A 26,133-nucleotide genomic window follows, 5' to 3' on the forward strand; every position below is an offset into this window, starting at 1 on the left:
TAATAAAACATAATTTAATGATGCAATTTCACGTGCTTCAGTAATTTATTTGCGTTTAATTATTTTAATGCATTAATGATTTTGAATTAATCGCAACCGATAAAGCATTAACGTTGACAGCCCTAAAAAAAAAGGCAAAAAAACTGGTGTATTGTGTGCTTACAAATAACTTTTATTGCAATTTCAAATTTTAATTGCAAAATTGTATAACACTGCTTACTTCACATAACAAAACAAATGTAACTAGCATACAATTTTTTAATTCTGGCTGGACATTCACTGTAAATTTTAAATAGCAGCTGCAAATTCATAAGGAAAACTGCAAACCTTTGAACATATACCAGATGTCTATGATTTTGTAATTGACTACTAAGGCGATGACATCACTTCCACCAAAGCATGTATTATCACAGATAGCATACAGCCCAAATGATGTAAAAAAACATAAGAGAACTAATTTCCAAAAAAATAACCCAATATTTAAGTGTCAAATGTCAACTGAATGAACTTATCAGATATTTGACAATCCACAGAAACATCTCTAGTGCTCTAGGAACCAGAGAAATCTTGAGTGGCACATAGAGTCCAATGCTCTGGTGATGATGAATTATCTTCGATATAGTCCACTGTAACATCACTGTCTAGGCAGCTGGAGGTGTCTGATCCCTCACTCTCTTGATCGTGAACCGGAGAGGGACCCTGGCTACAGAAGTCCTGTCCTTGGTCTCTCACAAGACACAGTACATTTCTGCAAGTCTGAGGTGATGGTTCCACTGGGAAATGAGGACACACAACACCCCAATTCAGACTGAGCTGCACATTTCCATTCATATTTTGATTATAATCAGTGTTAGGGAGTAACGGAATACATGTAACGGATGGTGTTACATAATCAGGATATAAAAATCTGGTAACTGTAATTTGTTACAGTTACATCAAAAAACTAAGTAATCAGATTACAGTTACGTTTAGTAAAAAATTGAACTACTATCAGGATTACAATGGTTTTACTTTAAATAAATTAGTATTTTGACATAACGCTATTTTGACAATAGTGATGCGCAGATTTCGACAATGTCTGTGGAGACTGTGGATAATCAGGCGGCCCAAGTAATACAAAAATAACATTCCAATTAATTGCGGGTGGGTCGCGGGCCAATGAAAAATAAATCATGAATGGTTTGAATTTAGTAAAGACACAGAACACTCATTTCACGGTTTTCAACAACAATGAATATCTCTCCATGGAAAACCAATTAAGGAAAACATATGCCTAATACGGTGGCCCAGTAACAAAAATATCTAAAAAAGAAACAAGTCAAACAAGTCACAACACAACGGAAATAAGCCACAACAAAATAAAGCTACAACAAATCAAAATAAAGCCACAACACAACGGAAATGTTCCCGGCCACTAGAGGGCTCTCGGAGCATGGTAAAGTTCGTTTTCCTTTCCATTGTTCTATAGAGTCGGCAGTCTTAAAAATATATCGACACCACGATTAGTTTTAACAGTATGTAACCATTGTATATCGACATGAAATATTAATTCAAAATCACCTACGTGCATTATAGCTGCGTATTTATACTTGAAAATGCTTTGATGCGCTACCACAGCGCATGATGCCTAAGGGAAGGTCTACCAATTCCACCAAGTGGTTAAAACGTATAATTTGTATTAATTAAAATAATTTTTAACATTTAAAAACAGACATGTTCAAAATCCAAAGCTTGATTGTATTGGTAAGACTGACTTACGACAGGTGACTTTTTTCATGTATTTACAGTAAACAATTATTTTTAAGAAAAATTACTGTAATATAACAAAAGGGTATTTCTTCATGTTTCAAAGGTTGTAGTACGTTCCTAGTGCCCACACTGACTTACTACTGGTGAAATTGTGCCAATAGCTCCCTGTATGCACAGTACACAATTAGTTTTTTTTAAATATTAAATTACTGTAATTCACCTAAATGGTTTTTTTCATGTTCCAAAGCTTGAAGTAGGCTCCTATTGGTAAGACTGACTTATTACAGGTGAAATTGTGACAATACCTCCGTACATGTACAGTAAAAACATTTTTTTTATAAAAAGGTTACTGTAATTCATCAAAAGGTTTTTATTTATTTATCAAATTATATTCAAGTCAAGTCACCTTTATTTATATAGCGCTTTTTACAATACAGATAGTTTCAAAGCAGCTTTACAGTCATAACAGGAAAATAATGCAACAAAGTTTGTTTCTGCTGTACAGCAGATCTAGAAAAAAAAAAAACGTCATAGTCTAGCTTAAGCAAGTTATAGTTGGTTACTTGGTTGGTATGGTTGGAACCAGTGATGGTTCATTATTGTTGTAAAAAAGTTATTAATTGAGTTTATTTATATATATAGCTGCTCTGGAGAAAACAGTGATGTCATCGTCCAGCTCAGTTCAGTTCTCATATAATGGTGTAAATGCAGGCAGATCAATAATATTGTTCAATATTAAATGTATACATATTAATATTATATAAAATTATATGTTTTAACCTCTTGGTGGAATTGACAGACGTTTCCTTAGGCATCATGCACCGTGGTAGCGGGTAAAAATATTCTCGAGTATAAATATGTAGCTATAATGCATGTAGATGATTTTGAAGTAATATTTTGTCGATTTACAATGGTTACATACTGTTAAAACTAATCGTGGTATTGATATCTTTGTAAGACTGCGACTCTATAGACCAGTGACAAGGAAAACTAACTTTACCATGCTCCGAGAGCCCTCTATTGGTCGGGAGCATTTCCGTTTTTGCGGCTTTATTTCGTTGTGTTGTTTCCGTTGTGTTGTGAACTTATGTTTGCTTTTTAAATTTCGTTGTGTTGTGCACTACTGGGCCACCGTAGCCAAGTGGTCACTATATAAAACACAAAGGAAAAAAACTACATTATTGCTTAATTTAATAGCTTTCTAAAAATATACACAAGCTAAACAGAAATTATTCTGATAAGAATGTTTCCCAACATAATGATAGAAATATTAACGTGTTTAAAGGTACATTTTTTATCAGACACTAATTTGCAGACTCTCATTAAGCTACGCAGTTTAAGCAGCAATGGAGGCAAAACAGATCAGAGAGAAATTTCGAAAAGGAGAATTAAAAACATAAAAGGAAAGAAAAGTACTATGTGGGAGGATTTTACTGAAATGGTTAACCAGGACGAATCAAGTGATGGGTATGTGATATGTAACGGCTATGAAGCGCTGTATGTATTTGACAATAAGCTCATAATGTCTAAATCCAGTTAGTTTGGTTAGTTTAAAAGCAGCCTACTTCAGTGTAACATGTTACCATATCATCATGCTTAACACTGAGAATTAAGCCCTATTCGCACGGGATTAGTATTACCCCTGGACCTCTGTAATTAAGAAATTACCCCCTGACGTCTGTGTTTTTGGTGACTCATTCACACGGGCAAATAAATGTTCGTAATTCCCTCGAGTTTACGGACTTTACAGCGCGCGCCCACCCATTCACACTTCACTAGCTGAACGTGCTGAAACGAAGATCGCGCTGCAGTATTGCAATTCAAAAAAAGAACTTATTTAAAACCAATTTATTAGAGAAATATATTATATATATATATTATAGAATATCATATTATTGTATAAATATATAATATATCTTATTTTTCTTTTATTCTTTGTCCATATTTACAACAAGCCTGCCTGAAGAAGGTATTATAAATACCGAAACGTCGCGATAGGCTTGTTCTTCTATTCATTTTATTTGGTTTATTTCATTTTATATCATTTTTACTCTTTTACACTTTGATTTCTTGAGATACTTACAGGATGGACGTCTTTAGAGGCCGTGTGAGACAAAGAAATGCTCCACGATACAGACTACTAAGTTACACTTCCACAAAAAACTTTCCAAAAGAGCTTCCATGTTGCGCCAAAATGCTTAATTTGACGTTTCCATGACAACGGTCCGAGTTGAGCTTCCGGATCACGTCTTTACTGTAGTTTGTTTTCTCTTTTGCAGCACTTCATAGTTTTTATTGGAGAAAAACTATAATCGGATTGGAGTAGGGCATATCGAGAGATTTTATTGTTAATATAGTTTTAATACAGACGTAAAATGGACTGTTAAACGGCCCATAATGGTTATTACGTTCTTTAGGAAACGATAGGCTCACAGAAAAACAGCCCAAATCACAGACATGGGGATTCGCACGGGACTGGTATTATCAGAGGACCCCTGTGTTGGCCGAAATACGGTAGGTAATTTTCGGGGGAATTTTTACAGACATTTTTACAGACATGGCAGATTCGCACGGGATAAAAATCACAGACGACCTCCGCGATTATTACAAATTACCGGAGGTCCCTAGGTAATACTACCGTATTTTCCGCACTATAAGGCGCACTTAAAAGCCTTTAATTTTTTCAAAAAACGACAGTGCGCCTTATAATCCGGAGCGCCTTATATATGGATCTGGCGCCTTATGTTAACGTCTGTTAAACAACCGCTGACTCAAACCTTGTTTATACTTTCGCCTGACATCGGAGCGCGAGCCTCCGCTGACTGCGCGCGCAACTCCCCAAACAGACGAGGCATTTATACTTGACGCAACTGTTTTGTTTTAGACTGAACACCAGACCATATAACTGATTTAGACGCGCAAACTGGGTGCCGGTGTGATGAGATGTACTACTAATATCCGTCTGCTCGGGCAGATTCGGCTCAAAGTCATGCATCTTCGGATTCAGAGGCGCGCGCGCTGTTAAGCCGAATCTGCCCGAACAGACGGATATTATTTTTTTATTACCTTCGCGCTCATGCGGACGCTTCTAGTATAAACAAGGTATGGTTTACATTTGGACTTTGGATGTGATCTTAGGCTTGAAAAGGTTGGTGACCACTGCATAACGCAAACCCAGTCAAACGTTTGACTGCAGTATCTTCTATTCTATGCGCCTTATAATCCGGTGCGCCCTATATATGAAAACAGTTCTAAAATAGGCCATTCATTGAAGGTGCGCCTTATAATCCGGTGCGCCTTATAGTGCGGAAAATACGGTAATCCCGTGCGAATAGGGCTTTAGAATACTTGTAATGTGACGATCGGATGCAGATTTCTAAATTAGAGAAAATCATAGGTTTGAGTGGATGATTTATGTTAACAACAAATTCGGTTGACATTAACTGATCCGCGTATCTCTAATTGACAGCTGATTATGTGAATCATAAATCATGTGAACCACTAGTGCTTGGATTACATTACTGAATTTTTTTTTTTGAAGTAATTTGTAACTGTAACTGAATACATTTTTAAAGTAACCCTCCCAACTCTGACTATAATATACATGTATCCCTAAATGACAAGAGTGTTAGACAACCAACAGGCTCAACTCAGGCTAAACTTTTGTGCACCCATCACAGGTCACACAGTGTGGCAACATATTGTGCAGTAGCACCTTGGGGTGAAACGAGTTTGAGTAAAGGCTTGTGCTCCTTTCCTTTTCCTGTTCCTTTATCTCCTTTCTCATAATTGTTTCTGTTTCTACTTCAGTCAGTACAATCTAATAAATAGCAAAAATGCCAAAAAAGGAGTAACTGTTTTTGATTATGTGTTTCCTCAAGGTAACATCTAAACTAACATTTTCTCTAAAGCTTATTTTGTCTTATATATGTGGTCCAAGGACATAAGGGACTCATTTTAGTAAATAAAGCTGTTGGCAGCAGAGCTTGGGTGAAACATGGCTCAATTTGAAAATGGTGTTGCTTGCTATTGCGCAGTTTTAACACTGTCAACTAAATACGAGAGATGCTGAGGTGGATTTTGTCACTCATTTGGTACATAAAAATACGTTCTTTTTTGTATACGTGTCGTTGTTGCAGTTCATATGAAAATCAAATTTGTCAAAATAGTCATTGCCTAACTCCACGATGATGAATTTTACATTTGACACCCTCTAAAAACTCATCTGTCAGCTCATTGGTGCATTCAGCTCTGCAGCACTAATAATTCCACACTACCTAAACATATCAAATGGAAATCAGATTCATATCAGATGAAAGAAAAAAATCTGATATATCTTAAAAAGCAATCTTTGTCCTAATTTAAGATGGCTAACTTAAACTAACTTAGAAAAATAACACATCACTTGAATTTTAACGTATGTGTATTTCACCGTCGGATAAATCTCATGATCATCACAGTGACTAGATGAGACTCTTGAAGGGTGCACATTTACTGCTATTAAATATTGGATGAGACATATCTAGTTCCCACAACCCTTGACTAATATAGAGGAGAACCTTTGAAAAGGGCCTGAAACATCTTGGATGGATCACAGTTTGGTTGTTCTCTGCTTGGACCAGGAATGGGTTCAGCTTCACAAGACTGCAGGCTGCTTTCATGCTCACTTGTATCAGCAGTTCCTTCAACAGTTGATTTCTGAAGAGGAGCACTTGTGTCCTCAAAATTAAAAGAAACAAAAGTAACTGATCAGTAATCAGATCATGTAATGATCAGTGACAGCGTATATTTTATTTAATGATGTATCACATTTGACTTACTGTGACGGAGTTCTGGTTGATTATTTTGCTCATATTTGGATTAAATGGCGAATTGGTGGTTCTGGGTGGATTTTCAGCTATTCCAAAATAAAGCAAAAATAAAATAAATAAATAAAAAATACGATTTTTTTTGTATTGTAGGCAAAATCTGATTTGTGTATTTAAAGAGTATACACCTGTAAAAGGGTTTATTTTAGGCTTTTGCAGGTATTTCTCCAACAGTATGTCCAAATATCTGTCTGTGGTCATGTCCATAGGAGTCTTCCCTCTGTCACACTTTGATGATAGATTAGCACCATTCTTCAGAAGTAGATCTGCTATCTGGAAGCATATGTATTCAATATTATAACTGTCACAGTCTGTATTTTATAGGCACATTTTTAATAATAACAGTTAACCATTGAATGCAATTTACAAACCTTGTAATACTGACAGTGTATGGCATCATGTAAAGGTGTAATTCCATTATCTCCTCTGCAGTTGACTAAGGCTCCAGCTTCAAGTAAAATTTCTGTCAAGTCATAGTTGTTTCTGTACACTGCCTCATGGAGTGGAGTCCAACCTAACAATTAATAGATCATTAAGTTGAGAAATGTTGGTCCACAATGCCATCAGGTGGAAATATGTGCTAACTTCGACCATTTGTGTACAACCAGGGTGTCAAAAAAAGCTTGTGGGAGGATTTGAGGAAAAAAATCCTTTCCACCTTATTTTGCAATGCAGAAGTAAGTTATTTTTTGTGATTGTGCAAAATTATGATTCGTAAGCAGCTATAGGAAATTAACTAGACCAAGGGCTATTAAACTGTGGGTCGAGACCCAACTTGGCTGCAGCTAAATTTGCGTTTCAGTGAATGACACACACACTAGAGCTTAGATCGGGCCCAAAAAATCAAGCCCGACCCTACCCGAGCCCGTCCACGTTGTGTCCGAGCCCAGCCGGCCCGACACATTAACTGTAATTATGAGCCCGATTAAAACCCGACCATTTTTTAATACGGGGGCCGTTATAACCAGGGGCGACGCCAGATAATTTTTTAACGGAGGTGCTGAGGGGGTGCTAGATATATTATAGCCTATATAAATACCAGTGTTTCCCACACATAGACTAATTCGTGGCGGTGCGCCACAGAATCAACACCGGCCGCCACATATTGCATTTCGTCATATAAAAAAATAATAATACAAAAAATACGCTATTTAAAACACGCAACGTATTCATTCAGCTGCATTTCCTTTCCCTGCTCTCCCTCCGTCTCTGTCACTCACGCGTCTCTCTCACAAGCGATTTTTTGTCTCGCCAAGACCTTATTTGATCGGTGAGTGATGTAGATGACTGATAGGGCGCATATTAAAGAACGAGCAGAGAGAGAGGCCCGGTCGCGCACGCGCACCCTCACCGTCTTCAAACTGTCTTGCTCTCTCTCGCTCCCTCGCGCATATAATCAAAATCAATTGAGAATTGACACGATGGTAAAAGATCGGAAGACCGAAGTTTCACATGAAGCATTCGGGTATATTTTCCTGAATTACTGCTGGGTGATGTGCTAAAAAAATTAAATAAAATTACATTGCCTTATCTTCTCTGAAAAGCGTTCCGTCCATTCAGCTGACATGAAAAACACTTTCAATAAACAAAACAAAACCTATCCAATGATGAAATGTTTTCTGTGTTGACAAATCTTGTGCGATGTCCTAACTGCCGGGATAATCACACAATGTGTACAAGTCCGTTAATGACACGTCCGATTCGCGAACTAATGACTCCTTTGAACCGGTTCAACCAAAACAATCTTTTAGTTTAGACTGTTTCCGGTAAATGCAGTTGGGTTGTCGAGGTCAAAACTCTAAATAAGCTGTGAATCAAATAAACTTACTATAAATAATGTTGTAATTTTTTTACTCTTACACTGAATTTTTGGATTCTGTGAAGGTGTGAATCATTTTTGATTACTAGTTTTACCCCCCCCCCCCCCCCCCCCCCCCCGCCACAAATTGATTTATAATCTGTGGGAAACACTGAATACTATTACAAAAATTGGCCACATAATATTTAATATTCAATTATTTTAATTGTGAAATTTAAAGTATTAATTTGATTAAATTGAACAAGCACAACATTCAGCATTCAATCAAATATTCTTAAAGATTTATTATTATTAATGTTATTTCAACATAATATCTTGTTATTTCGACATGATATGTGTGCGTGCAACAAGCAAGATGTGCATTTGTAAATTCAGTGACGCGTGCATTAACTTTTATTAATAAACTAGTGTTTTCTGACAGTGTCGGCTGCAATGAAGTTGACGATCACCATCTCCGTAGTGAACGCGCCTATACAGAGAAATGCACATCATGGATTACATAATCAGAGAGTAGCCTATTTCTTTTCGTTTTGAATTGTTTCGTTTAAAGACATTTCAAGCTTTCTTTAGATATATTTCTTATGTCTGTGAGGCATACACTGAGTTTCGGTAAATTTATGGATGAGATGTGCTTCAGTTCACGTGCAATGCAAGTGACCACGGCGCTCCATGTCATTATTATATTGTCTGCTACATTTGCTTCTTATTTATTAAATCCAGGCAATTGGTTGATGAAAAATTTATTAAAATTAAGAAACAATTTATACAAAATGAAATTCACTTCAAAGAAAGGTTTTCTACAAAACAAAACTTAATGAAGTGGTCAAAATCATGTCTCCCGATATATTGCGCATCCTATCTTACTCATGCTGTTCACTTTTCATAATCAACATAGATGGAAAAAAATAACATTTTAATATTTATAACAAATATGAAACTAAATGCGCTTATTTAATGGCTACAACAGTAGAGGCCTACAGACTCTTTATTTTTACAAACTGCTGCACATTCAATTCATTCTGAATTTTGCACACATAAGTTGAAAGGCATTTGTTTGTGCATAGTAAAACATATCTGCAACATTTATCAAGTTCACGGATAATTGTATGCGCATTTATTAATTATTATCTTAATGAATAACGCAACAAGGACGAAGCATGTAAACTGCGTTGTTTGTTTATTCAGAATGGAATGGATCGCAAATGGATCAGAATGAAGAAACGAAGAAAAAAAACGAAAAAAAAAAAACGTGTACAATGATGAACACAGAAAATGAACAAGAATGAACTTTGGATGGACTAAGAGGAGTAGGCCTACTACTCTAATATAATTCAACAAGGTTTTAGAATATAGAATATTTTTTAAACAAAATAAATATTTTTAAAGCCTATTTATCCCACACCCCGGTGTGATGCGAGCGAGTGGATGACACACGACGTGTTGCATTTTGTAACACAAATGCTTGATCAAGGGCCCCGCCAGAGGCCTCTGGCGGGAAATATCGGCCCGACCCAGCCCGCGGTTCGGGCTCGGGCAGAGAATCTAAGCTCTAACACGCACACACACACACACACACACACACACACACACACACGCACAAAAACAGTTTAGACTAGGGCTGCACGATATACCAACGTTGAATCGAAATCACGATATTGCTTAGTGTGATTTATGAATCACAAATGCTGCGATTTAATTATATAAATATATGCGCCAGCTGCATGTTTTATAGTGAAGTGCATGTGTGCGACACTGGAAGCCTCGCACATTCAACTTACAAATGGCTGCACTAGGGGTGGGCGATATACAGTAGACAAGATTAACCGGTAGCAATTTGTCAACCGGTAGAGATTTTGGACAATCTATTGCGGTCACGCTCAAGTGACATTGCTGTACTACAGAGTCACGAAAGCGTATCGTTTGCATGCGTTTTTAAGTACTGCTTATATGCGCGTGCTTTCAGAGACTGTTTCTCAGTGCTGTCTGAGAGACATGTGCAAATGAAGCCGTTGCTCATAAAGAGCGTGAGAACTGATCTGAGTGCTTTTTGCCAACTCATAGGGCTTGATCGGTTAAATACGCATACTTATATGTCAAAGTGACCATGTCTTTGGAAGTAAACACAGTAATTTATGTCTTCAGTGAACGTAAACAGTTGAGAAAGAAAACACATGAGTATATTGGATCCTTGAAGTCGGTCTTAAAGTGACAGCATCCAAATTAACCTGCTGTCATTACAATTATTAATAAAACAACAAAAAGAAAACATCTCTCACTGCTCTTGATTGAATCCCTTTTGTAACTTTAATAAGAATAAAAGTATATTTAATTTACACAGTGAAGACAATGCAGTGCTTTTTTATACATTTGATTACTTCATACAATTTATTTCTTATTTCTAGTGCTTGATGTTTTTCAGGTAGGTCTATTTCGTTTGTGTCTTTGTTCTATTGTAGTTTGTTCTCCTATATGCTTGTAATTAGTTTCTTCTTTTGTTATCACTGTTTACTTAGTTTTTTTTTTTTTTTACTTAGAATTATGACATTTCAATGGTATCAAGAAAATGTATATCATAAAAACCTTATTCAAAGCAAGAATAATTACATTGTGATATATACCATTATCGTGAAATAAAATTACTTGTATTGAAAATAGCACTCTCTCTTACTTTAAAAAATGTTGATAGAGAAATTAACAATTTTATGATATCCTCCAACATGTCGTACCTGCATAATCCGTTACATTTACGGAATCATCAACTGCGAGTAAGTCTTTGACATCTTGAATGTTTTCCCGCATCACAGCTAAATGCAGCTTTGTCTCTCCAAATCGATTCCGCTTGTGAATGCTTTTGAGTGATAGGAATCTCCCTGTCTTTTGTTTTATAATGCCTTTGCCATGGAAACCTAAGGACAGGGATGTGAAAAGTACCCCAAAAATTACAAATACTCAGTGAAACTTTAACTCAATTAAAAGTAAAAAAGTACAACTTTAAATTATACTTTAGCAATAAAAAGGTAGAAGTAACCAATCAAAAAAATTAGAAAGGAGATTCTTGTTTCATCATATTGAAAATTTGCATAAAAATAAATTGCCTAAAATCAAGCAAACCGCAATGGCACGGGTCAAAAACATCTATCTAGTGCATAAAACAACAATTAAATTGCAGCACAGTGGAACACAAAAAATCCAGCCCTTATAGGGATACAGCCAATATACTACATAGACAGCTAATGGCTATATCAAAATGTAAAAATACATTTTTGGGGAAACAAACAACTTGGCTACCTCAATATGCTTCCTCAGATTTGATGGCGAAGAAATTTGACTGCCAGAATTTGCCCTGATGAAAGTTATAACTGTAGCTGAAACGCGTCTGCTTGATGCGCAAAAACAAAAGATCACTGATTCTTGCACATCAAATGCGCATGTTTGAGCTTCCGTTTACCATATTTAATGTGCTTAAGATAGAAGAAAATAAAATGCAAAAATACAACGAGTACTTTTCAAGTAAAAGGTAAAAGATAAAATTGTAAGGAGTAAAAAGTACATTTTTTTCTTCAGAAATGTAATCAAGTAAAAGTACAAGTAGTCAGTACTACTTTCTTTTTCACATATCATTCACATTCATAAACTCACACATTAGTTGTGATAAACGGAAGCTCAAGCATGCTTGCTTGACGCGTGAGAACCAATGAGGTTCATTCTTGTGTGTAACGGAGCATGTTTTAGCTTCGCAAGAACCAGTGAGGTTCGGTTGAGCTTCTGTTTATGTCCGCTGATTAATGTTTAAATGTGAATAAAAGCCTAAATTAAATCTGTTCATTCATATTTCTATACAAAATCAACAAGAACACATGCTGTAATGTTATCTGTCTGCAAATGTAGCTTAATTTTAATGGTCAGGTTTGAACACTTGCCTGGACTGACGAGGGGTTTAGAGACAAATGTCTGTTTTTTAAGTGTAGGTGTATTAAACCCTTCATTGTGCTCTTTAGTCTCTGGACTCTCCTTCAGTGACCTGTACATAAACAGAAATATTAAGTTTACAAACAATCATTTTGAGCTGATTTATACGGTATAGAGTAGCTGAATTAAATAAATAACATACAGTAGGGTCCAAAAGTCTGAAATTATGCTTAAAAATACTTCTAGTTAGCATTTTTCAAATTTAATTAACCTTTTTAATCACAAATTATATTATCAGCATAACAATTACAGTGAATATGGATAAAACCACAAAAGAAGTTGGATAAGATCATGAAGCTCCAAAGATCATCTTAACATTTTGTAAAAAAAAAAAAAAAAAAAGTACAAATGACTAGTCATAAACAATGACATGGTCATTTGTCACATTTTCTTTATTTGTTTATTGACCTAGGGTGCGTCACAATCAGCTCCGAGATTGTGAATAAGTATATAGTGTGCATAAATTCGGCCACTGGTAAGGACCCTGGCTCACTACACACTGGGACACTGATGACTTTTTACAGTGACATTTTCTCATTGTACAATGTCACTACTACTACTTATGATGAACAACAGCAGAACTGATATTTTCCTGACATTTTTTTGTAATGCTATTTAAAGGGTCATGAAACCTACACCAAATATTCTGAGATTTTAACAGTCACGTGTGTCTGTTAGTTTTGATTATAGGACAAAACTAGTTCATTTCAAACCTTTTTGCGTTATTTTCAACTTCTGGGTTTAAATTCGTCTGACGTTTTCTTGAACTATGATACATCGATGACTCATCTGTGTCTAATAATTATTCATGAGACTGTGTGTCCTTATCCTATAAGAAGACACCTTGCTTAATTATTCATGACAGCACAAGTTGATTTCCTATGACGGGCGCAGTGAAGATCCTTCATTCCTATGAAACAGTGAGATCTCATACAGCAAGTGAGAGATGCATTATTAATGGCTCAAAAATGAGTGCTTGTTTTTGTTTTCTTTACACAGCTTTGTAAGAGATTCTGCAACGCATAAGTTCTCTTCAATAGATCCTGAGTCTTCGACACTAAAGCAATTCATACACACTGTTAGTGTAACCGGTCTTTATGGCCCTTTAACCAATCAAACGGCTTATAAAAACACCACAAAGTCTCAAAAGTTATCAAAGATGCAACAGTGTGTTCATATATTTTTAATGCAGAGAACAGATGTGAATGGCTGTGCATTTATTTGTGCATTAAATTATAGCTGTCATAGGATATGTACTGTATGTATTTGTGTAATTTTCAGTCACTACTTGTCCATCAAAGTATGTTTATGCTGAAATATAATTAAATAACGTTGTTGTTTTTTTTAAACATCAATCATGTGTCATGTCTATTGAGTTGGCTTGCACAATTTGTTTTCATGCTTCAGAACTTCCGTTAACGGAGCACTGTGAGCATTGATGCTCCCTTGTTTTCACGGTGCATTGTGGGACTTTTTTAGGGAGCGAAAGTGCCTTGACTACTGAACTAAGGAGCTGATTGAGACGCACCCCAAGACATTTTCACGTCGTAACATTTCTTTGTTTTAAAACGTTAATAATGTGAAAGCTTTATTTATCTTCAGGTTTAAATAAGATTTTGAACCTCAAATTTTTACTCAAATGACCCTATTATGGTTTAGCAATCGACAATATGAAAGTTAATAATCAGTGAATTCCATATAGCACATTCAAGATTGACCTTTTTTGAGTATTAAGTAGTTGTGTACTCTTCATTGAGGGCAATGGATCAGTTTTCTTTCCGATATTCTTGGCACTTATTCTCAATGAACGTCTCAAAGAAGGCCCAGGCTCCAGGTGAGAAGCATCAGAGTTACTGCCATGTATGGGAATGGGACTCGCCACTAGGGGGCAGAAGGTACATAAGAATTAGTCACAAATCAGGGGTGTGAACTACTTATTGAATCACTCAAACCATGAAACATGGTGGATCAGTTGCGTAGCTGACAGTCAACTCGTTTTAAAAAATATCTATATAGTTAACAATATTGCATTCTTCATTTGTAAGGCACTTAATAATTTGTTGTGTCTTATGGAACTTGTTTAAAGTTCACTTTTTCAGTCTTTGTACATCAACTGGGTTACCTTCACTGTTTTCCCTTTCTGGAGAACTTTCTTCTTCATCAAGAACAGCTTGAACTCTTGATAAACACAGAACAAATCAAATTATTATTCTATGAATTTTACAGCTGAGTGTGTATTTTTTCAAGTCTAAGAAAAAAGGTGTAAGTTACACACCTTACAATATTTGCTGGTGGAACCATGGTGCCATTAGTCTGCTCATTATAAAATAAAATAATAAAATAAATAAATAAAATTCAACACATAATGTAAATACAATTGCAGTAGTGCAGATTTGATTAGGCTAGTATAATGTAATTTACCTGTTCTGTTGTAAATGTCTTTCTGCTCTGTTTGGTGTAACACTGCAGGCCAGTCTGAGGAGAAATCTCTGTAAACCAAAGAGATTAACGTTACTTTAGCTTCAGCTGCAACTGTACAGTTGTTGGTAGTGTAATTAGCAGTGCTTCGAGTCAATGATTACCTTAATTACAATGACTCGAATCTTTTGAATCGGGACAGCACAACCATAGATATGTATAACATATAGTCAGTGCTATATTAATAATATATCTATGATAACAACCTCGCATCATGGTTACGTTTTGCAAGGGCAAGCACCACTGACATTTCTTCAGAAAATGTACAAAATTAGTTTAAAACTATGATATTTATAGGATCAAAATCGAAAATGACATTTCTCAAGAAACGAGCTGAGTTTGATTAACGTTACAGATCATTAAGTTACCTTCACTCAGGGCTCCAGGAGAGACGACGATGGGGGACGATAACTGATATCCTGTCAACATTAACCTACAATAATATATGAATCATTCGTTAATCGTTACCATACCATTCGTTACAAATCTCGACTTTTCGCTACATTTGACCAACTGTGGTCAAAATATAGAACTGGAGTAGTTAGGCGTAAATCAGATGACCTGCTGAGGTAAAAGCTCTCGTCTACTTCACCACTGTCGTCATCGGTCGCGATGGTCTCATCCTGGTTTAAATCCATATTTGTTTGCATTAAACAATACGACACATGGCGCTTAATAAAAGAGTAACGTCTGAGCTATTTAGGAATATTCGGCAAAGATTTCTATGAAGGTTTGTTATAATAATTTCTGTTGTTGTTTGGCGCCAAATTGGGTGATTCAATTGCTCCTCTAATCTGATTGGTCAAAATCAAGATCCGATCGAGTCTCGAGATGAGCTCTTTAATGTTTTCTTCTTCTTCTTCTTCTTTTAATCTGTTTGAACAAAATACACATGACAAATAATGTTAGAATTTATAATTCATCATTTATAAGTAGATTAGAAATCATAGGCTACATAACTCAGCCAAAGTCAAAATCCAGGCAAATTTGGTTTAGTTCTGAGAAGAATCAAGAATTTATTATGTAAGTGGGACCTGGTTCTAAAGTCCAGCAGTAACGTGTGCAAATACACTCACCTTTATATAAAAAGAATCCAGAGATCTAAAATATATCTATATTTATACAACAATATACTTGTAAGGCAATTAATACATAAAAATGAGTAGCCTAAGTATTTGCAGGCCAAACTACTATATAGCTCCTAAGAATTTACATAAACCTTTTATGGAATATTTGCACATTTAAAAAGTAAACAAACACTACATTTTATATTAACTCCATGGTTCATATGGCTTATTTTATTTTGTCAAAAATTCTGAAATGTACGTTTCATGAAACAGAACCATAGATCATCAGAGAATTGTTATTGATAAAAAAAAGGTTAACCAAGATTAATTGAGAGTGTGATTACAAAATCCAATGATATTGAATGTCATCTTTGCAATATGTATTGCAGTTCCAAGGTCAGATATTTTCATATCTCGATATTTTTAAAGGTCAAGGCTGCGCCAAGGTTTCCACACACACACACACACACACACACACAGTCTGTTTCGCTATCTTTGTCGGCTCTCCATTGACGTAATGGACGTAATGGTTTTTATATAGTACAAACTGTATTGTCTATTCCCTAACCCAAACCCTACCCCTAAACCTACCCATCACAGTAAACTTTCTGCATTTTTACATTTTCAAAAACATAATTTAGTATGTTTATTAACCCATTTCCCTCATTTGGACCGCTGACTGGTACCCACAATGTGTAGGTGATCTCAGGTTATACTATCCTTCTGGGTACATTTGTTTCCCCCCCCGCCCACACACACACGCACACGCACACGCACACACACACACACACACGCACACACACATTCAAATGATGGCCAGATCACGCGTTCTCCGTCAGGACACGCCTTCAAACACAGTTCACTGGAAGAATTGGGCGTGGTTTTCTCGCGTATCGGTATGGTTCGACGATTTGATTGGCTCATCACTCGACTGACGCAGAGCCATGCCATCGCTTCATATAAGCCTAGAGGAGGATGCCGGTGTTAGCGACTGGAGTCCTGTCTCAAACGACGGGAAATGGATTACTATCGTCTGTATTTATTTATCTCGGCCGCTCTAATTATGAAAACCACCGCTAAATGTTAATTTGTAACAGTGGAAATATCTATAGTCTTTTATTTATTTAATCGCATATGAGGAGGATTTGACAGTGATCTGCTCTTGGTGTACTTATTCTTTAACCCTCATTGACCCTCACTGGTAAGTACCTGCATCGAGATCTACATCCATAGCTTTTATTTTACACATGCCTGCTTAATATACCATGTCATCCATGATTCATGTTTTGAATGTCAGTTTCCATCAGTTCGTTACTGCATGATTGCATCAGTTGCTCATCTGGTTTATTATCATTGTTGGTGATATTTATAGGCTAAGAAAGCAGAACATGAAGTCAGAATCTTTGTACGAGCTTATGCAAAGTGCAGAAGAAAGTCCAGAGTATTTATTCAATATATTTTTTATTGATACACTTTTATTGTAAATATTTTAAAGTAATTTAAATAAATTGTGTAAAGGGAATATTTTAAAATTTAATCATGAGTGTTTAGGTGAGTCATTTGGGTTAATGATTACAAAAGTACGTACTTACCACCACCTATCACCACATACAAAAAATATATTTCTAATTTTTTATTTTGATGTTAAATCTTATAAGTCATTTTTTACAATTAAATCAGTCATCATAATCTGATTATTGGTCATCACAATCAAAACTGTAAATACAGAAACAGATGGCACTGTCTGTCATTTGTCACATCAGATATGTATTTAGCACATTGAATTTATATCAAGCCATCTGATGTTACTATACAGTGTAACTGTAGTAATAAAGAGCTAAAAAAAACCCCCTCTTTTAAAGTCACCATGAAATCAAAAAAGACCATTCTTATTTGTTATGGACTATTGCACCAGTAGTTATTACACATGATTTAATGGTGCTGTATATTATTTAAAGAAAATGTATATATTCATGTGTTCTCATTATCTTTAATCAAAATAACGCCCATTTGCACCTACATCTCTGATGATGTGTGCACTACCTCGAGGGCTGGACAACCTGCACTCACATGAGATCGTTCGTTCAGCAACGAACCAATCAATTCCTGATAGACAAAAGTTCTGCCCTACATTTTTTTATGTGTCACGGATATATGTCACAATAGGGAAGAAAAGACTATTGCAAATTCAGTTTCATGCCAACTTTAACTAAAATGTAAGTTATGCTCTCGGAGTACTTTTAAATGTTTCTTTCTTTCACAAATGTATTGTTTTTTATATATTTTTTAATATATTTATATATGTATACATTTTGTGCATGATTTGATTTCATACTCATGAAATTGCAATGTTATGTAATCATAATTCTGTCACTGTAATCCTGTTTAACAATTGTCTTTTCTTCTTCGCTTTTGTCATTTACAGTAAGAGACTGCAACACACAATTCATCATGCTGACGAGACTTTTCCGAATCCACGGCCTCTTTGTGGCCTCCCATCCTTGGGAAGTCATTGTGGCTACTGTGACTCTCACCATCTGCATGATGTCCATGAACATGTTCACTGGAAATGACCAGATTTGTGGGTGGAACTTTGATTGCCCCAAATTAGAGGAGGTACAGTTTGTTACTTTGGAAATAAATTACATCATGGTGGCGGTTAAAGGAGAACTCCGGTCAATTTTAACATTGAGCTCATTTTTTTGTACATTTGGAGTGCTGTCAGTACAGAGAACAACGACAAAAATCGGTGTTGCCTACACCGTGTTATCCTCGTTTTAAAATTTGCACCCTGTTGACTTCAATGGGGCAAGTTTTAAACCTGCTTTTAGCCTCTTAACATTAAGATTACATCCTTAACAACATTAACATCCTGTTTTCGGTCGAAGTCCACAGTAATCGATTGTCGAGTTCACGCGCATAGGTTTAGTACCTATGATCACGTGCGTGAACTCGACAATCGATTACTGTGGACTTCGACCGAAAACAGGATGTAAATACAGGTATGTGCGCTGGCTGAATAAACATCATTTTTTATATATTTCTTTCACATCTACTGCAGTCAGATTCACCCGCGTTCACTCCGAAGGAATCACTCACATGACCTGTGCACTTGTAATGACACATCAAGGATGTTAAGAGGCTAAAAGCAGGTTTAAAACTTGCCCCATTGAAGTCAACAGGGTGCAAATTTTAAAAAGAGGATAACACGGTGTAGGCAACACCGATTTTTGTCGTTGTTCTCTGTATTGACAGCACTCCAAATGTACAAAAAAATGAGCTCAATGTTAAAATTGACCGGAGTTCTCCTTTAAAGTAAAGTTGAATGATATTATTTTCTCTTTGAATTATAATATTATGTTTTTTCCCCTTTCTTGTCTCCAGCAAATCCTAAGCAGCGATATCATTATCCTGACAATCACAAGATGTATAGCAATCGTCTATATTTATTTTCAATTCCAAAATCTTCGACAGTTAGGATCCAAATACATATTGGGTGAGTTTAAGCTTTTAAACCTAGTTAATACAGTTGTTTTGTGAGGTAACATGAATTGCAAGTGTTCATTTTTTGTAAAATTTTCATTTCAGGCATTGCAGGACTTTTCACAATATTCTCCAGTTTTGTGTTCAGCACGGTTGTGATTCACTTCCTGGACAAGGAGCTGACAGGCCTCAAGTATGTACATTTGTGTATCACTCTCACTTGAAATTTTAGAAGTATTGCTTTGGAAAATTCTTTGTACATATAATTTATGTTTATATTTTGTATTAATATTCACAGTGAGGCCTTGCCATTCTTTCTGCTGTTGATTGACCTCTCAAAAGCATGTGCTCTGGCCAAGTTTGCTTTGAGTTCCAACTCACAGGTACTTCACCTTTTCGCTTTTTTTCAGTCCAGTCCACATTTGTTACATTAAACTGAGGGTTAAGTAAATAAGACCAATTATGCCAGTCTTGGGTTTTTGTAAATGGCTTTTTTGCTGTCCTGCAGGATGAGGTGAGAGAGAATATTGCCAAAGGAATGGCCGTTTTAGGACCCACTTTTACTCTTGATGCCCTTGTAGAGTGCCTGGTGATCGGTGTGGGAACAATGTCAGGTAAACTTCACCCTTTCATATGAGACAGAAAATTAGCACAGGTGGAATGCGCTAACATTAAACAGATTTGTGTAACCCAGCAGCAATAAACTTAATTTTAATTAAACTTAACTTTATATTGCCCTTTCGTTGTTTTCCTGCAGGTGTGCGGCAGCTTGAGATCATGTGCTGCTTTGGTTGTATGTCTGTCCTGGCGAACTACTTTGTGTTCATGACCTTCTTCCCGGCCTGTGTCTCTCTTGTGTTGGAGGTATGTAAGATTATTTGTGCAGTACGCATAAATGAAGATTAGATCATATTCTAACATGTATGTCTATTTCAATCAGTTGTCCAGAGAAAGCAGGGAGGGACGACCCATCTGGCAGCTGAGCCACTTTTCTAGAGTTCTGGAAGAGGAAGAGGACAACAAGCCTAACCCTGTCACGCAAAGAGTCAAAATGATCATGGTACGCACTGAACCAAAAACACTACAGTTGTCATGCTTGGTCGCACAAATCGCACAACGCAGGAGAATTACTAGAATAAGTCTTTAATCACTATATTCAAGGAATGCAGGAGAACACTGGAAAGCTTTAAACAACTATCAAGTAAAACTAAGATGACACAAGACAACGAAAAAAGGAAATTAAGGGATATAAATACACAGAGATCACAGGGTAACTAAAAACAACAGGTGAACGTAATCAAATCAGAAACCATAGAAACTAACTAGAGAGCAGGACAGGGAACAGAATGAAAACATAAACAAGACCGTTACAACGTTTTTTTGATATTTGTGATATTAATGGGTTGGTCTCTAATGGTCTGGATCATGTTTAATATTTGCAGTCTCTTGGCCTGGTCATGGTTCACGCTCATAGCCGGTGGATTGCCGATCCCACGTCAAGTAACGGAACTCTTGATCTTCCTCAAGTTGGAGTGAGCCTGAATGACAATATGCCCAAGAGGATTGAACCAGACATGCCCCTGTGGCACTTTTACATGTCCAGGTGGGCACACTTCAGAGGTCTTATTCATTTTATTAATAATAATGCTGGTTTTGGCCATTAATATTTGGATTTGTTCTACTATCTACTATTAATTTCAATTGTTTGAAATTGTTGAATTCTTTAGTTTTTATGTTTCAATAGTTTAAAATACATAGTTCTATGTATTAATAGTACAGCTAAATCTCTGCAGCTATAGATATATATGCAAATTAAATTTTTTATAATAGTGCATACTGCATTGTATAATAATTAGGAATGCATATTAAATTACTAATTGAGATGCACCAAAATGACAATTTTGGGCCGAAACTGAAAATTCAGGATGCACGTTCTGTGTCTTTTGTGTAGCCGAAATTTCGGTGCATCCATAGTAAAAAATAGTAGATATGATCATGCACAATTAAATATCCAATATCAATAGATACGATAAATTGAAAAGAAAATCTCTAATATTCGCTGATAACCAATATGATACTGATATATCATCATGCATCCTTAATAATAATAGTAATAAGACGATGATGTGATTATTATTTTATTCTGTGCGTTTAGGATGATCAGCATGGACATTGAGCAGATGATCACACTGGGTCTCGCCCTGTTCCTGGCTGTGAAGTACATTTTCTTCGAGCAGGTGGAGATGGAATCTACCCTGTCCCTGAAAGTCCCCACTCCAGGCTCCATGCTCTCGCAGAAATGGTCTCCTGATCAGTGCTGTAGGAAAGAGGTTTCCTGTTCTAGCAAGCCTGAGAAAACCCCAACTCCCATTCCTGTTGTTACCAAAGAGGAAAGAGGTATTCCACCCTTGCCTTTTCATTTTTGTGTTCATTTTATGCAAAACCATCTCTCTATAATGGAATCTAACAGCAATTTCTCTCTTTCAGATTTAGTGATTCGGCCCCTGCCTGCCCTGAAAGAGCCTGAGCATAAAAGTAATTTTGTTCTGGGAGAGGATGAAACTCTGGAAAACTCTGATGTGTCGGAGCCTGCGATCAGTGTACCTGCCGAACCTAGACCTGTGGAAGATTGTCTGTCCATTCTGAAAAACCCAGAGGTAAGAGCGTTGTTAAATATCCCAGCGATACTGTTTCTCTTGTTGTTTTTCTTTCCGACATCAAGATTAACCCCGGGTTCACTGTGGGACTGAAGGCTGTAGTTATTTTTTACCTCAGGGTTGACCCATGTAATCTCTAATGAGATCCTCCTCTCCCTCTTTACTCTGACTCTTAGCCAATTAGTTTATGACGTTAGACAAGATCAGAAGCATGTAGTGAAACCATTTACCTCCTAGAGTAGACTTCTGTTACCTTAATCCAAGTATAATCACAGTGTATGTGTGTGAGTATTTAAGTGTCACCTCTTCTGACTCCACAGATGGGCGCTCGGTACCTCAGTGATGAGGAGGTGATCGTTTTGGTGAACTCAAAGCACATCCCAGCTTACAAACTGGAGGCCATGATGGAGACCCCTGAGAGAGGGGTGATGATCCGTAGAAAAATGCTCTCTCCCAAATTCCCAGATCCCTCAGCTCTCTCCTGTCTGCCTTATAAAGACTATGACTACTCTAAGGTAAGACATGAGGTCATTACATCATACATTATTTAATCAGTGGTGCTTTATTGATTTGAACAAACTAGGGATGTACTGACATTGAAACGTTTTCAAATTCCAAATTTTGTTCAAAAAGATATGATCCAATGAGATTATTTAATGTTTTTGAAAGAAGTCTCTTATGCTAACCAAAGAGGCATTTTTTAAAATAAAAAATACAGTGAAAACAGAAAACATTTTCAGCATCATTACTCCAGTCTTCAGTGTCACATGATCCTTCAGAAATCATTCTAATATGATGATTTGCTGCTCAAGAAAATTTCTTATTATTATCAGTGTTGAAAACAGTTGTTGTGCTGCTTTTTTTGTAAACTATATATTTTTTTATATTATTAATCATACTTTATTTTATTTAATTATATTTAAGTCTTTGCTGTCACTTTTGCTCAATTTAATGCATTCTTCCTAGAGTGATCTAGAGTATAAATTTTATTTATTTTATTTATTTAACTTAAAAAAAAAATCTACTGACCTAAAAACATATATATATATAATTGGCTCATAACTAATTTGATACCATACTTAGAGGGTGGACTGAATTGGGCTAGGAAACACTATTTAGTAACGCGCCAGCAACTGCACAGCAACCCTGGCAACCACCCAGAACATTTAGCAGTTTATTGAGGTTTTTTGAGCCTTTGATGGAAACCTCACCATTAATTCTCATGTTTTTTATTCCAGGTGATGGGAACATGTTGTGAGAACGTCATTGGTTACATGCCAGTCCCTGTGGGGGTTGCTGGTCCTCTGCTATTGGATGGCAAGCAGTTTCAAGTCCCCATGGCAACAACTGAGGGCTGTCTAGTTGCCAGCACAAATAGAGGCTGCAGAGCTATAGCTGTAAGCAAAACCATTTTTTTTTTCCTGTTTTTTTGTTTTAGTTCTCAAAGGGAAGCTGAAGGCAAACACATTTAACAGCAGCCTAAACTGATGTAAAGTTGCGTAATGTCTAGAGTAAATCACATGAATCTAATGTTGTCGTGAATGGCTGTCCCACAGTTGGGAGGTGGTGCCAGTAGCCGTGTTCTTGCAGATGCAATGACCAGAGGGCCGGTGGTGCGTCTGCCTTCTGCCTGTCAAGCGGCTGAAGTCAAGGCCTATCTGGAGAGCACTGAGGGCTTCAAGACCATCAAGGAGGCCTTTGACCAGACCAGCAGGTACGGGACCATTTCACTGAACAGATTTATTGTGGTAGTGCAGTTAGTAGTGATTTTGAAACATATATTTGTGTTGTTTGTGTAGGTTCGCACGATTAGAGAAGCTTCTGGTCGGCCTGGCAAGTCGCAACCTGTACATTCGATTCCAGTCCAAAACTGGAGATGCAATGGGCATGAACATGATCTCAAAAGTACGCTGAATTGCATTTTACAAAATGATGTTAAACACGGTCTCTGCAGATATTGAAATGATCTTAACTGACCTGACACGATTCATTACTTGCGCTTCGCTGAGTTTTTATCTTTCTTTTCTCTTTGGTCACCAGGGCACAGAACAGGCTCTCGCCAGGCTGAAGGAGGAATTTCCAGAGCTTCAAGTTTTGGCTGTTAGTGGAAACTACTGTACTGACAAAAAACCTGCTGCCATCAACTGGATTGAAGGCAGGGGCAAGTCAGTGGTGTGTGAGGCCACCATTCCAGCTAAAGTTGTCAAAGAGGTACGCAACCACGTCATATTCTACAAAAAGTCCCATATTGGCTGCATATTGGATAGAAATTGATGTTTTTGGAATGAAAGTCCAGACTATCTCACACCAGTGTTTTTTTCGCAGATTTTAAAGACGTCGACTGCGGCTCTGGTAGACGTGAACATAAACAAGAACTTGGTTGGATCTGCTATGGCTGGAAGCATCGGAGGTTATAACGCTCACGCCGCCAACATCGTAGCTGCTATCTATATTGCTTGTGGACAGGTAATAAAAGTTAATGCTGTGTTGTTTGAAGTATGATTTTGATACGGATAATGATGTGTTGTGTGAATATATAGTTACAATACGTGCAGATGTACAAATGAACTTCTTGTTGACAGGACCCTGCGCAGACAGTGGGCAGCTCTAATTGTATCACTATAATGGAAGCCTCAGGCCACACCGGGGAGGATCTTTATATCAGCTGTACAATGCCATCCATTGAGCTGGGCACTGTGGGCGGAGGCACTAACCTTCCTCCACAGCAGGCCTGTTTACAGGTACTTACACCTGTTCGATACAGGATCAATATTTGACACTTACGAAAGACTTACCTATGTTTTAGTTTCATTGTGGATGCACAGTTCTGAAGCCACTCTCAAAGCACCTCATTCAGTTTTATTTTCTCTGTCTCTTCCTGTCAGATGTTGGGTGTTCTGGGTGCCAGTCAGGTGTGTCCGGGCGAAAATGCCCGACAGCTTGCCAAGGTGGTGTGTGGGACCGTGCTTGCAGGAGAGCTGTCACTCATGTCTGCACTTGCTGCCGGACACCTGGTGAAAAGTCACATGACTCACAACAGGTAAGAATTCTTTATAAAATATGAATAGAACATTACTTTAATATTATTTAATATATATATATATATATATATATATATACACCAAGCGACTTACCCCGGAAAAATCATCGCCAAGAAAATGCATGGACTGTCTCTGTCTCTGTCTCACTGTGTATGGCATGAGATGGAGTCAGATACAACTGAAATACTTATTGAATATAAATGTATATAATAATACTTTAATCATGTCTATTTTTATTCACATGCATGTAATAAACTGTATGTATATATATATATATATATATAATTTTACAAATATTATAAGAATTAATAGTAGTTTATATATATATATATATATATATATATATATATATACATATATATATATATGTATATACTATATATAATTTATTTATATATATTATATATTATTATTATATAATATATTTATACACAGTAATATATCATTATAATAATTGTAATCTTAATATCATATTAATAAAATAACCTTACAAATTAAAATATAGTACAATATAATATAATAATAATAGACTGACCATGTTTTGTAACGTAAACTATCATCTGCAAACACCTGTATAATTTATTTTTTATATTTTGGCTTTAGATCAAAAGTGAATTTGCAAGAAGCTCCAGGAACATGTACTAAGCAGGCATCTTAAGACGTCGCCTGTTGAAGAGGCAAAGGGCCAAACAGAAAGACCATCTCAAGTTCAAGGCACAAATGATTAGTAATTTAGATTATTTTCAAGGACAGCAAAAGGAATATAAACTTATTACTGTTCATGGTTTCCCTGATCTGTTAAAGAGACTGAATTAATTAAAGACTGGAATCAAGACCAGTTGTGTTCATAAGCATAAATCATATCTGAGCAAGATCGCAGTTTCCAGGCCTGCTTTGTCAAGCCTAACTCGCTATGAACAGCAAATCTGATCTTAGATCCACAGCAGCCGGAACATACAGATAAAGAAGGCCATAAAACATCATTTGTTTTCTAAAATCAAT

At 36.5% G+C, this 26,133-nt stretch overlaps 2 protein-coding genes across 2 annotated transcripts; one reads left to right on the forward strand and one right to left on the reverse strand.

Annotated features, from left to right (window-relative positions):
- Positions 1–549: 549 nt before the first annotated feature.
- On the reverse strand, positions 550–15,521 carry LOC311293746 (uncharacterized protein; the record flags this gene model as incomplete). The annotated part of the gene is made up of 12 exons (XM_084414238.1): positions 550–773; positions 6,309–6,468; positions 6,570–6,646; positions 6,746–6,890; positions 6,989–7,131; positions 12,357–12,457; positions 14,124–14,286; positions 14,528–14,583; positions 14,681–14,718; positions 14,827–14,894; positions 15,252–15,316; positions 15,445–15,521. 12 exons carry the CDS (start codon positions 15,519–15,521, stop codon positions 550–552), a joined length of 1,317 nt encoding a protein of 438 aa, XP_084270364.1.
- A 1,397-nt stretch (positions 15,522–16,918) lies between these two features.
- On the forward strand, positions 16,919–25,962 carry hmgcra (3-hydroxy-3-methylglutaryl-CoA reductase a). The gene is made up of 20 exons (XM_084412899.1): positions 16,919–17,151; positions 18,376–18,566; positions 19,335–19,446; positions 19,539–19,626; positions 19,732–19,816; positions 19,942–20,047; positions 20,191–20,297; positions 20,374–20,493; positions 20,876–21,036; positions 21,589–21,830; positions 21,921–22,090; positions 22,411–22,605; positions 23,329–23,487; positions 23,647–23,804; positions 23,890–23,995; positions 24,131–24,301; positions 24,416–24,556; positions 24,673–24,831; positions 24,976–25,130; positions 25,735–25,962. Exons 2-20 carry the CDS (start codon positions 18,402–18,404, stop codon positions 25,787–25,789), a joined length of 2,655 nt encoding a protein of 884 aa, XP_084269025.1. The 5' UTR covers positions 16,919–17,151; positions 18,376–18,401; the 3' UTR covers positions 25,790–25,962.
- Positions 25,963–26,133: the final 171 nt, after the last annotated feature.

This window comes from Rutilus rutilus (assembly GCF_951802725.1).
Source record: "Rutilus rutilus genome assembly, chromosome: 7".
Lineage (NCBI taxonomy): Eukaryota > Metazoa > Chordata > Actinopteri > Cypriniformes > Leuciscidae > Rutilus > Rutilus rutilus.